This window comes from Aegilops tauschii, chromosome 2 (assembly GCF_002575655.3).
Source record: "Aegilops tauschii subsp. strangulata cultivar AL8/78 chromosome 2, Aet v6.0, whole genome shotgun sequence".
Taxonomy (NCBI): Eukaryota; Viridiplantae; Streptophyta; class Magnoliopsida; order Poales; family Poaceae; genus Aegilops; species Aegilops tauschii.
The window spans coordinates 386,202,253-386,213,885 of record NC_053036.3 but is presented as its reverse complement, the minus strand read 5'-3'; the positions used below and the strand labels follow the sequence as shown (position 1 = coordinate 386,213,885).

General features: G+C 46.9%; 2 protein-coding genes across 2 annotated transcripts; both read left to right on the top strand.

The window, feature by feature from the left end:
* The first annotated feature begins 272 nt into the window (after nucleotides 1-272).
* LOC109751438 (uncharacterized) lies at nucleotides 273-3,093 on the top strand. The gene is made up of 7 exons (XM_020310327.4): nucleotides 273-596; nucleotides 1,236-1,316; nucleotides 1,401-1,489; nucleotides 1,586-1,660; nucleotides 2,033-2,154; nucleotides 2,257-2,466; nucleotides 2,735-3,093. Exons 1-7 carry the CDS (start codon nucleotides 474-476, stop codon nucleotides 2,842-2,844), a joined length of 810 nt encoding a protein of 269 aa, XP_020165916.1. The 5' UTR covers nucleotides 273-473; the 3' UTR covers nucleotides 2,845-3,093.
* A 1,759-nt stretch (nucleotides 3,094-4,852) lies between these two features.
* LOC141041056 (uncharacterized) lies at nucleotides 4,853-5,698 on the top strand. Its single transcript, XM_073507168.1, has one exon. It carries the CDS (start codon nucleotides 4,853-4,855, stop codon nucleotides 5,696-5,698), a length of 846 nt encoding a protein of 281 aa, XP_073363269.1.
* The last annotated feature ends 5,935 nt before the right edge of the window (nucleotides 5,699-11,633 follow it).

Sequence of the window (11,633 nt, the reverse complement as noted above, 5' to 3'; positions counted from 1 at the left end):
AAAGTTTGACTTTGACCAAGTTTTACATGCCTACTCAAAAGAAACTCTCTTCACTATCCATAAGATGTTGGATGAGCCCACAGATCACACGAACAAACACGCGTCCATACTGACCAGACATGGACAAATCCCTCTCTCTGACCACCATCGCCACTGATCACAGAACCGACGGCCCAGACCAAGCAGCCGAACACCCAACGCAGCACGCCGACCGAACGTGCCGGGCCCGTACACCCAAACCGGGTCCCTGTCGGACCAGTCCACCCCATGCGAACAAACCCTACCCTATCCGTCTCCGCTTGCTTCTCCTCCTCCCTCTCCCCTCCGCTCCTATATCAGCCACCGCGACGACCCCCTCGAGAGGCCACCGCGACTATCTCCACCGACCGCAAACCACAGAGCACCCGTCGTAGTCCGAGCGAGAGGATTCGCGTCTGCGCGTCGGCGAAGAAGGTCGAGGAGGAGCAGCGCCCATGGATCGCTACCAGAGGGTCGAGAAGCCGCGGGAGGAGGCGCCCATCGGCGCCAACGAGATCCGCATCACGGCGCAGGGCCGCACCCGCAACTACATCACCTACGCCCTCGCCCTGCTCCAGGTAAGCGCCGCCTTGCCTGTCCACATCCGCTCGGTGCCGTCAGTTCCAGGGACCGGGGAGATCGTTTGTCCTTTTTTTGCCTGGCGATTTTTGGTTAGGGTTTAGTACGGGTTCAGTCCCGATGTTGGTTAGGTGATTAGGGCATCCAATCGCAAAGGTTTACTGTTCGAATGGCTCTTGCTGTTCGTTATGGTCCTATAGGCGTTGGTTTGACTAGTAGTATTCGCTATCATATTGTGTACTATTTGGGGAAGGGACCGCTTTCCGTACGATGCTTTGTTTATTGTTATTGTTGGTTGATATCTAGGGTTTATGTTTGGTATGCAACTTTTATGAATCTACTGATTAGCTATACTACTTACTCGATTCGAGTTTACAATTGGGCATTGGGATGCTATTAATTTTATTAATGTATCATCATTGCTAGTATTACTGTTTTTTATGTGTGTGGATCTATGCTATGCCAGTAAGATTCAATAGTCATTAGGTTGTCTTGTGGTTGAGTGGGTGAGTGCCTTCCTTCGCTTGAATTTGTGCCCGTTGCTGTTTTATAAATTTTAGAACGATAATCTTGGGCATATCTATTTCTTTTTTTATTAATAAGTACCTAAAGCATCCATAACTTTCTGTCCATAACAGGAAGAAGCCACAGATGAAATTGTTATAAAGGCTATGGGAAGGGCTATCAACAAGACAGTGGCCATTGTGGAGCTTCTCAAGGTAGAACTGATTCAGATTGCTAGTAGATACTTACTACACCTTGCAGTGATACCAAGTTAACATTTTCAAGCTATGTCTGAGCAGAGAAGGATTGCTGGTCTCCATCAGAATAACTCCATTGAATCAATCAATATAACTGACACTTGGGAGCCGTTGGAAGAAGGCCTGAATGTGTAAGAAGCACTTGATTTATTAGCATAGTGTAAATACTTACCAGCTTTTGAAGTACAGTGTGTTTCTGACAGAATTCTTGTATGACTTCTTGACAGACTCGAGACTACTCGCCATGTTTCCTTGATTACCATTACCTTGTCAAAGAAAGAGCTGGATACATCGTCTCCTGGGTTAGTAGCATCATCCTTTTCCTTTTTTGTATGTCTGATCCATACTTGGTGGGGAGTTGTAACCTGCATATAGTTTCTCACATGCCATGGAATTTATTTCTGCGATGGTTTGTTATATCACGACATGGTTCTGCCTCGGTTTTTGTTATGTTTTCTCATTTGACAAGCGCATGCTCACTTGTATATAAGGACTGGAGAGAGTTTGCAATCACTTATAACTTCAAATATTTATGTAGGAATTTTTTGCCTAGACACGCCTTTTGCCTAGTTTAGAAACAATCCTGGTTTTGTTTGTTAAATAGGGCTATGCACAATTTTACTTTGGGGACTCATCTATTTGACACATTTGTAATACTGCTTTGAATTCTGCAGTTACCAGCTACCGATACCAGCTGATCAGGTCAGGCCACCAACAGAATTTGATCAGGATGCAGAGGACGTGCCAAGTGGCCGTGGAAGAGGCCGTGGTCGCCGGGGAAGGGGCAGGGGAAGAGGTAAATATCTGCCTGTTTACACTGTATTGTAAGTTAACTATGGGTTTTGGTCATGTTGTTTTATTCCTAATTTTTCTTTACATTTGGGCCATTGTGATATAGGAGGGTTCAGTGATGGAGGGGCAGATTATGATGATGAGAATGGAGACATGGAAGGTCCACGGGGATATCGTGGCAGAGGGAGAGGAAGGGGTAGGCGTGGGTCCTTTGGGCCTGGAAGGGGTTATGGTGGTGATGGGTATGGCTATGTAAATGAAGAAGCTGGTGGGTATCATGGCATGGAGCATAATGGGCCTCCTGTGCAAGGATATGGTTAGTTCTGTTTAAATTTTCTACTAACAGCCCTCAGTTTTTAATTTTGCCCCCGGTTTTTATCACTTCACCACTTAATTAGAGATTTGCAGAACCACAGATAATATTTAAATTCTCAATGTGATGCTAATATTGTGCTTTGACTAAGGTAGAAAGAAGTGATGATATTATAAATTGGCATTCCTTTGAATAATTCTTTTCCAGTTGCCTCTCTGAATATGGGTTTAATCACCACTAAGCAATGTTATCTTATGAATCTCCTGTGCAGAGGGTGATGGAGGAAGGGGCCGTGGTCGAGGCCGAGGTCGTGGACGTGGCCGTGGACGCGGTGGGGGTCGTGGCCGTGGACCATTTCCTCAAGGATCTCCTCAAGAGTAGATTGGCTGGCCCATCGACTGAATGCGACAAGTCTCATCTTTGCTAGATTAATGGCTGTTGTATCTGGTTAGGTTTATGTTTAAAGTTGATAGAGTGACTCAGTGTGGGGGGGATGAGGCTAGTTATGATTTTGTAGCTAGGTTAATTCTTCCATTTGCTTTCATATACCAGACCTGGTTATCATTCCAACTGTGCATTGTAGCATCCTGAATGTGTTTATCATTAAATCTAGCTCAGAAAATTTGTTTATGATGTTGTTGCTGCCCATCGTTTTATTTGTTTCTGAAGATCCGAGCATGGCAGCTGGAATCAATTTGCCCGGTGTGCTGACGATTTAGAGTATTCCTATGGCAATCCTTGATCAGGATTTGTGGGCTTGGGCACACATGAAAAACATAGAAGTTACTCTGTTTGCTCTGCCTATATCTCCTGGTTGAGAATTCACAGCGTGTTCGGTGGAGTTGGAGAGAGGGAATGGGAGTTTGAGGTTTAGAGAGTTTTATTTCTTTGTTTGTTTAGGTTGAATGGGAATTCGACAGGAAAGTGGAAGGGGAATTCACGTGTAAAAGTCCCACTTATCTATTACCTGGGCGAGGCCTGGTAATTGAGATGGGAAAAGGGAATTAGAATTAAACTCCTGTTCCCCTTCCTCGTTTGCCCGCAAACAGGCCGTCAAAGGAAGTCGCAGCCTGATTATTTTTCGTCTCCTGGTTGAGAATTCAAAGGAATATGTTCGCAGCCTGATTATTTTTTGGAATATGTTCGCAGCCTGATTATTTTTTTGAAAAGGAGGATTACCACTAGCCTTTGCAAGTATATTATTCAACAAGGCTTTACAAAATAAATGGGTCACAAAATAAATACACATCAACCGAAAGTCACATACCTATGAGGTTGATGATGTGCCCTCACATACCTACGAGGTTGATGATGTGCCCTCATCTTAAGGGGCAAGTAGACCCTTCTGCTGTTGATGTCATCACGACGTCGGACAACACCAGCCTCCTGCGCGTGCCCATCAAATGGTAGGTCGATGGCATGCCGCTCCACCTTGGTCACCGCACGAGAAGCATGCGGAGGCCCAGCCACCCCTCTAGCCAGTAGTTGCTCCAAAACGATGTCCCCAGGAGGTATAACAACGCCGAACGTCGACATAGTCCGATCTAGGAGGCCCAGATCTAGAGTTTCCCGGAGCAACCTGAGGCGGGAGACATCAAGGTAACGACGCCCCAAGATGCCGCCATCATCCGCCGTCAAGGACTGGTTTTCACCAACCTCACCTCCGACCGATCTGTGAATCTCCAACCCCAGCTCCAACTGCATCAAGGACCGGGCCACGACCCAAATATGGAGGCGCACAAAGAGGGGAGATGGCGACCAGATCAAGAGACGCCGGCCTCTGGGGCGGCCACCACCACGACCCCCAAACCTCCACGACGCCTCCACAGCACCACCGCCACCATCCAGCACCACAACGTCGCCACACGCAGTCTCGGGGACGAGACGCCATGTCGCCGCTGTGGCCCAGATCCCGGGTCGAGCCCCGCATGATTGGGTGTCCCGTGCCCGCGCCACCCGATGCGACGAGAGGGGAGAGGAGAGTCTCCGCCACCGGCCGCCGGTGCATAGCCTGTCGGCTTCCTCCAGCGGCGACGGAGGTAAGGGAGGGAGATTAGGTGGCGCCTGGCGGCTAGGGTCTGGGGAGCCACCCGATGCAGGGGACGACGCGGGGGCCTATTACTTCTATATATGTGCCAATCAAACTATTACTTCTAGACGCGCGCGACGCAGAATCTTCTTCCCCTAAGGCGACGGCCTAGGGTTTCGACATACTCCGGCGCCGCCGCTGGATTTTATCTTCTTCCCCCCGGCGGATCCTCTCTGGTGTATCCTCAGACTAGGGCTGGTCAAGGGAGGTCCCTCGTGACCTTACCCGGCCTTGGTTCGTGTGGTACTTCGGGAGATTCGACCTAGGGTTTTTCGCAGGGCCAGGCAGATCGGTTTGATCATGGCGGCTAGTTCAAGCTCGCAGGGGAGTCAGGGTAAGGAGACGACGGATGAGTTACTTGCCCGGTTGAATTTGCAGGAGGAGGAAGACGATGACTTTGTGTGGGAGGAGGAATTACCGGACCTGGGAGTGCCGGCGAAGTGGCTTGCCATAGCCAGGGTGCATACATCAAGGACTTTCAGCCCTAATGCTCTATATGGGGACATGCGTGCAGCGTGGAATCCTGCGAGAACGGTGGTCTGGAGGAAGATTAAGGACAATTTGTTCACAGCTCAGTTTGGTTGTCTGGGGGATTGGAACAAGGCTATGGCCGAGGGGCCGTGGTTGTTCAGAGACCAGGCGGTGATTATGGTTGAGTACGATGGCTTCAAAAAACCTGATAGCATCAAGCTGGACAAGTTGGCAGTATGGGCACAGATACATCGGCTCCCAGATAACTTCTTAATTGAACCTGCAGTCAGGGGGATGGAATCGCGCATCGGTGATGTGGAGGAAGTTCAACTTAAACTGCCAGCAGGTTTCTTCGGTGAGTTTGTTAGGGTTCGGGTGAAGATAGACATCAATGCAAAGATCAAGAGGTTTGTGACCTGTAAGAAGGGAGATGAACGTGTTAGATACCAGATAAAGTATGAGAAACTGCCGGTCTTTTGTTTTAACTGTGGCGAGTGCGGGCACTGGCATGAGGAATGTGGCGATGGCGTTCATGATGAAACTAAGTTTGAGTGGGGCGAGTTTGTTTTGGCTGATAATGTCCGTTACAGGCAACCAGGAAGAGGGGGTTTTGGGAGTCAGAGGGGCCGAGGAGGTCCAAGGAACGCTGGAGGAAGAGGCAAAGGGCGAGAGTAGTACAACCCAGCCCAGAGTTGGCGTTTCAACACACACCAATATGAGCCACGCAATGAGGCAGGTAGGCAGGATGTGAGGGCAGATAGGACACCGTCTCATGGAGGCTCCGGGCCAGGGGAGACGCATGCGATGATAGACGCGGCTGACGCTATGGCAGTGGTAGCAACGGTGGGAAGTAACAAGAGACAGTCTGCAGAAAACCAACACCTTCAGTCCAACATTGGGAAAGATGTTGTGGCTCCGGGGAGCTCTACAGAACTGGTTCTATCTGAAAAGGCTGAGGAGGTTCCACCGCTGCCGCCTGTTTATGTCTCGCCACGGAAGGTAGTGAAACGATCCAAGAAGGATGATCAAAGATCGGCGGCCTCCCTAGTGGAGGACCGCCGGGAGCAATGAATCTGTTATGTTGGAATTGTCGGGGTATAGGCAACGCCCCGACAATTCAAGAGCTGCGTGAATTAGCGCAAAAGTTTGCCCCTAGGGTACTTTGCATAGTTGAAACTCAGATTTCTCGAGTTAGGGCTGAAAGTTTGGCAAGTACTTTAGGTTATGATAACGCTTTTGCTGTTGATTCCTCCGGTAGAAGTGGAGGCTTGGCTATGTACTGGAATAATGAAATAAAGGTTGAAAATTTGGGCTATTCGAGGTATCACATTGATGCTAAGGTTACCAATCTGGGTGGGGCTCCATGGAGGCTTTCATGTTTCTATGGGGAAGCTCAGACCCATCTGCATCATCAAACATGGGATACGATGAAGAATATGGCGAGTCTGCATGATATGGCTTGGGTTTGTATTGGTGACTTTAATGAGGTGCTCCTTCATGATGAGCACGATGGAGTTGGCACGAGAAGCCAATCACAGATACAAGGGTTCCGAGATGCAATTGATGTTTGTGGCCTAGCTGACTTGGGATTCAGTGGTACAAGATGGACATTCGAGAAAAAAGTGACCGGGGGCACTTATACGCGTGTTCGGTTGGATAGAGCTTTGGGGTCGGTCGAATGGTGTGAACTTTTTCCCCAGGCAGGAGTGGAACATCTAACAGCAGCCACGTCAGACCATAGTCCTATATTACTAAGCCTAAGACCGGCTCAAGGGAGGAAGGTGGACAGGCTGTTTCGATACGAGGTCATGTGGGATATGCATGAAGATTTAAAACCGACCGTACGATCTGCATGGGAACCCAATGGTCACCACCTGATGGTTGAGGAGGTGCGTAGGAATCTTGATGACCTAGCACAAAATCTAGGAGAGTGGTCGAGGACGACCTTTGGCAGTGTTCGAGGCGAAATTAGAAAACTTAAAAAGGAGCTTGAGCGACTACGAAACCAACCACAAAGAACGGGGCCGTCACATGTTGAAGTTAAGACAAATGATAGGCTGATTGAATTATATTTGCGGGAAGAGATAATGTGGCGACAGCGGTCACGGGTGCAATGGTTAGCGGAAGGGGATCGAAACACACACTTATTTCACATGAGGGCTTCGATGCGGAGGAGAAAGAACTTGATAAAAGCCCTACAGAAGCCAAGCGGTCAGGTAACCGATGATCCAACTGAGATGCAGCAGTTTGCTCTTGAATTTTATAAGAATCTATACACGTCGGAGGGCATCCAAGGTTTGCAAGAAGTGCTTGAGCATGTTCCAGTAAAGGTGACTGCAGCGATGAACGCAAGCTTGTTGGCTCCATATGATGGGAAAGAGGTCAAATCAGCACTGTTTCAAATGTTCCCAACAAAGGCGCCGGGTCCAGACGGATTTCCGGCGCATTTTTTTCAGCGGCATTGGGATGTATGTGGTCAGGCTGTCACCCGGGCCGTGCTTGCTATTGTTAATGGAGAAGAAAGCCCTGAGAGGCTCAATGATACGTTACTGGTTTTAATCCCCAAGGTAACAAATCCCGTCTTACTGTCACAGTTTCGCCCCATAAGTTTATGCAATGTCTTTTACAAGATTGCCTCCAAGGTTTTAGCGAATCGTTTGAAGGCCGTGTTGCCTGATATTATATCCTAAGAACATATGCATTTGTGCCTGGTAGGCTTATCACGGATAACATTATTTCAGCCTATGAATGCCTTCATTTTATGAAGAGGAATAGATCCAAATCTAACAGTTTCTGTGCTCTAAAGCTAGACATGATGAAGGCCTATGACAGAGTGGAGTGGCCCTATCTCAGGGCTATTATGGAGAAACTTGGTTTCGCGCCACAATGGGTTAAAGTTATCATGACTATGATTAGTTCAGTATCTTTTTCAGTGATGTTCAATGGTGTCAAATCAGAGGTGTTCAAGCCTACACGGGGTATTCGACAGGGAGACCCGATCTCACCGTATCTTTTCTTGTTGGCAGCAGAGGGCCTTTCGTGCCTCTTAAAGTCTCAGAACCAGTCATCCCAGCTCAGCGGCATCAAGGTGGCACCATCGGCTCCGCCGGTGAACCATCTTTTATTCGCGGATGATAGCCTGCTGTTTTTCAGGGCAAGTGTTGACGGAGCAGAATCGGTTTCAAACCTATTGGATACATACTGCAATGCATCGGGACAGAGAGTTAACAGGGATAAGTCATCCATCTTTTTTAGTAGGGGATGCCCAAAAATTGTACGGACTGCTGTTAAGGGTTTTTTGCAAGTACCAAATGAATCACTTAATGATAAATATCTAGGAATGCCATCTGATGTGGGGCACTCCAAGAAAGGTACGTTCAAATACTTGAGTGACCGAGTCTGGAATAAGGTGAAAGGATGGATGAGCAAGTGCTTGTCGGCAGGAGGAAAGGAGGTGCTAATAAAATCGGTAGCTCAAGCTATCCCGGTTTTTTCCATGTCGTGTTTTAAGTTGCCAAGAGGTCTTTGTGATCACATAAAGACTATCATCAGAAAGTTCTGGTGGGGATGTAAACAAGGTGAGCGTAAACCAGCATGGGTTTCATGGGATGTGATGATGAGGCCAAAATACTTGGGGGGCCTAGGATTCAGAGATATGGAACTGTTCAACCTCGCGCTGCTGGCTAGACAAGCCTGCAGGATACTGTATGAACCGGCCACTTTAAGTGCAGGATTATTGAAGGCATCTTATTTCCCTAACTCATCTATTCTTGAGGCCGAGTTGGGTTCTCGTCCATCTCAAATATGGCGTGCAATTTTAGAGGGGCGAGATGTGTTGAAACAGGGCATAATCAGAAGGATTGGTAATGGCTTAACTACACGCATTTGGGAGGACAACTGGATTCCCAAAGAAACAGCTCCTAAACCAATTGCATCACTAGTGGCGACACCTCCCACGAGGGTAGCCGATCTTCTGTCTCCGGCCACCGCCTCATGGAATGAAACCTTAGTGCGAACGGTTTTCTTACCCTTCGATGCTGAAGCGATCCTAAAGATCCTAGTGTGCACACGAAATACGGAGGACTTTTGGGCTTGGAACCCGGATAGGAAGGGTAGGTTTACAGTCAGTTCGGCATACAAGCTCCTAGTCTCAACAAAACTTCAAAGAGAAGCTTGGCTAGAGGGAAGGGGTGATTCATCATCAAATGCTAGGGAAGAGGAAGCTTGGGGCCGTCTATGGCAGCTGAAAGTCCCATAAAAAATCAGAGTTTTTCTGTGGCGTCTCGCTCAACACTCAATACCAACTACGGATGTCCTACATAGAAGGAATATGGCAACACAGAGTGTGTGTCCGCTGTGTGGATGCCAAGACTCGTGGAGACACGCTCTACTGTCATGCACAATGTCGAGGTGCATTTGGGCTTTGTTGGATGAAACCCTTGTGTCGCAGATGACAGGGAACGAGGAGCCTCATGCAAAGCACTGGCTGTTTGAACTTCACGAGACATTAGACCACGTGAGCTTCACGAGAATGGTCGTCACTTTGTGGGCTGTTTGGCACGCGAGGCGAAAGGCAATTTATGAACATTTGTTCCAAAACCCCCACCAGACAGTATCTTTTGTAGACTCTTATCTTCAGGAGCTTCAACAAATCCCAGCGGCTCAACAAAAAGTGCAAGTACGTGAAGCTTCAGGGCAGCAGCGCCGTTGGAACCCATCTCCAGCTGGGGTTGGCAAAATCAATGTGGATGGCGCACTAGCAAGGAACGGACGAGTGGGAGTGGTTGCTGCAGTCTGCCGAGACTCAGATGGTAATTTTCTGGGCTCGTCAGCAGTTGTCTTTAAAGGAATTAGAGACCCTCTTATTTTGGAAACATACGCTTGCCGAGAAGCCCTATCTTTGGCGGAGGATCTCTACGAGCAGAATATCATGGTAGCCTCAGACTGCCAAGGTGTGGTGCAAGACATCAATGAAGGCACAGGGGGTGCCAATGCGGCTGTTATACATGAAATAATAGACCGTAGAGCTAGTTTCTCTTCTTGCTCTTTTGTTTTCGAGCGAAGGAACAATAACTTCGAGGCTCATAATCTCGCTAAATTCGCTTGTAATTTAGATATAGGGAGGCATATTTGGTTGGGCACTCCTCATGACCCAAACCGTGTACCTATGAACATTGTTTTGAATCAATAAAGCGAGCGAGATTTCTCAAAAAAAAAAGCAAACTATTACTTCTATAAATGTGCCAAGCAAACAAGTGAGACTTGAATAATTGCAGGGTGCTTGATGCTCCCCCCCCCCCCCCCCCCACACGCACCTTACTTAACTGCGCGGACTTTGTTAGATTAATATTAACCCCTACCAATACTGCTCGTTTTGAATTTGGGTTGCCCCTTAATTTTTTATATTGTAGTTTAGGCTTTTTTCAAACCACATAATCGTTATGACTTCCTACCTCCGGTGAATCAACTCGCACCGTGCTTCCTAATGAAGAGGTCAAATAATATAGCAAGAGTATAATTGTACATATTCACAACTTCTGTGGCATCACACTTGCACCGTGCTTGCACATAGTTAGAGCAATTTTCTGGTAACGTTTTGGCAACAAATGGAAAGCATGCGACCAGTATTAACAATTTTCTAAACAACTTCAAGTTTACCTACCGCGGCAGCAATCTAAGATGTACTGTACAATGATTGATGAAGTTTCAGAAGGAAAGTTAGTAGTGGCATGCTTCGGAAGAGGTGGAAGAACATTTGATATGCGATAAGTGCATCCAACATCAAAATCTCATGCTAACAATTTTTAAAATTGTTGAACATAACTAGAGGCATATAGGTATTAGCACATGAATGTAGAAAAAACTCCCTTTAACAAAATGAAAAATTCAATTGTGAGTTTGGATTAACACGACAAAGCTCCCTTTTAACAAACCAATTTAACTGTTAAACCGATTTAGCAACTTTGTAAAAAAAACTTTATGGAAATAAACAAAAAAAGCCTCAAAGAAGTTTTCTTAGGAGAAAAAGGCACAAAGAAGTACCGACTAAGCATGGTTGTCAAGGTTTAGGCTGTATGTCTGTATCGACTTATGCAGAACAGGAATATCAGAATATTCAACTAAGATCCAGAGCAACTTGAGATCTCGATATATGTCATTTTATAGCAAGCCAATCTTTTTTAGTTAGGGGCACGTGCACGAAGGCTTCCCGGCTTTCATCGACAATGTCAAGACAACTCTGGCATGGGAGTGGCGACAACGGCGTGGCGACGGTTCGTTCTGGCGACGGCAGTGGTCGTTTGGTAGTCCATGGACCTTGATGTAATTTTTATTATTTCCAGGTGCATACTTCCGGTGAATTTTTATAATAAATATTGATTATTTTCATAAAATAAATAAATAACTGAAATGTGAATCATGAAAATAATAGTAATTTAGTTACTTTTTTGAGATTTATTAGTAGTTAAATTACTGATTTGGCGAGCCTGAACTTCAAACCAGAGTTTTCCCAGACCAACAAAATTGATTGGGCTGGTCCACGAAAAAGTAGTTGGGCTGGATGGGCTAGATCTGCTTGATTGATATGCACATCCCATGTTCTATTCTTTCC

What these genes read in the sequence shown, in the direction of transcription:
- LOC109751438 (XM_020310327.4), top strand. Translation starts at nt 474, where the DNA reads ATGGATCGCTACCAGAGGGTCGAGAAGCCGCGGGAGGAGGCGCCCATC. An exon ending in ACGCCCTCGCCCTGCTCCAG is followed by an intron (nt 597 to 1,235) that starts GTAAGCGCCGCC and finishes TGTCCATAACAG; the next exon opens with GAAGAAGCCACAGATGAAAT. An exon ending in TTGGAAGAAGGCCTGAATGT is followed by an intron (nt 1,490 to 1,585) that starts GTAAGAAGCACT and finishes ACTTCTTGACAG; the next exon opens with ACTCGAGACTACTCGCCATG.
- LOC141041056 (XM_073507168.1), top strand. Translation starts at nt 4,853, where the DNA reads ATGGCGGCTAGTTCAAGCTCGCAGGGGAGTCAGGGTAAGGAGACGACG.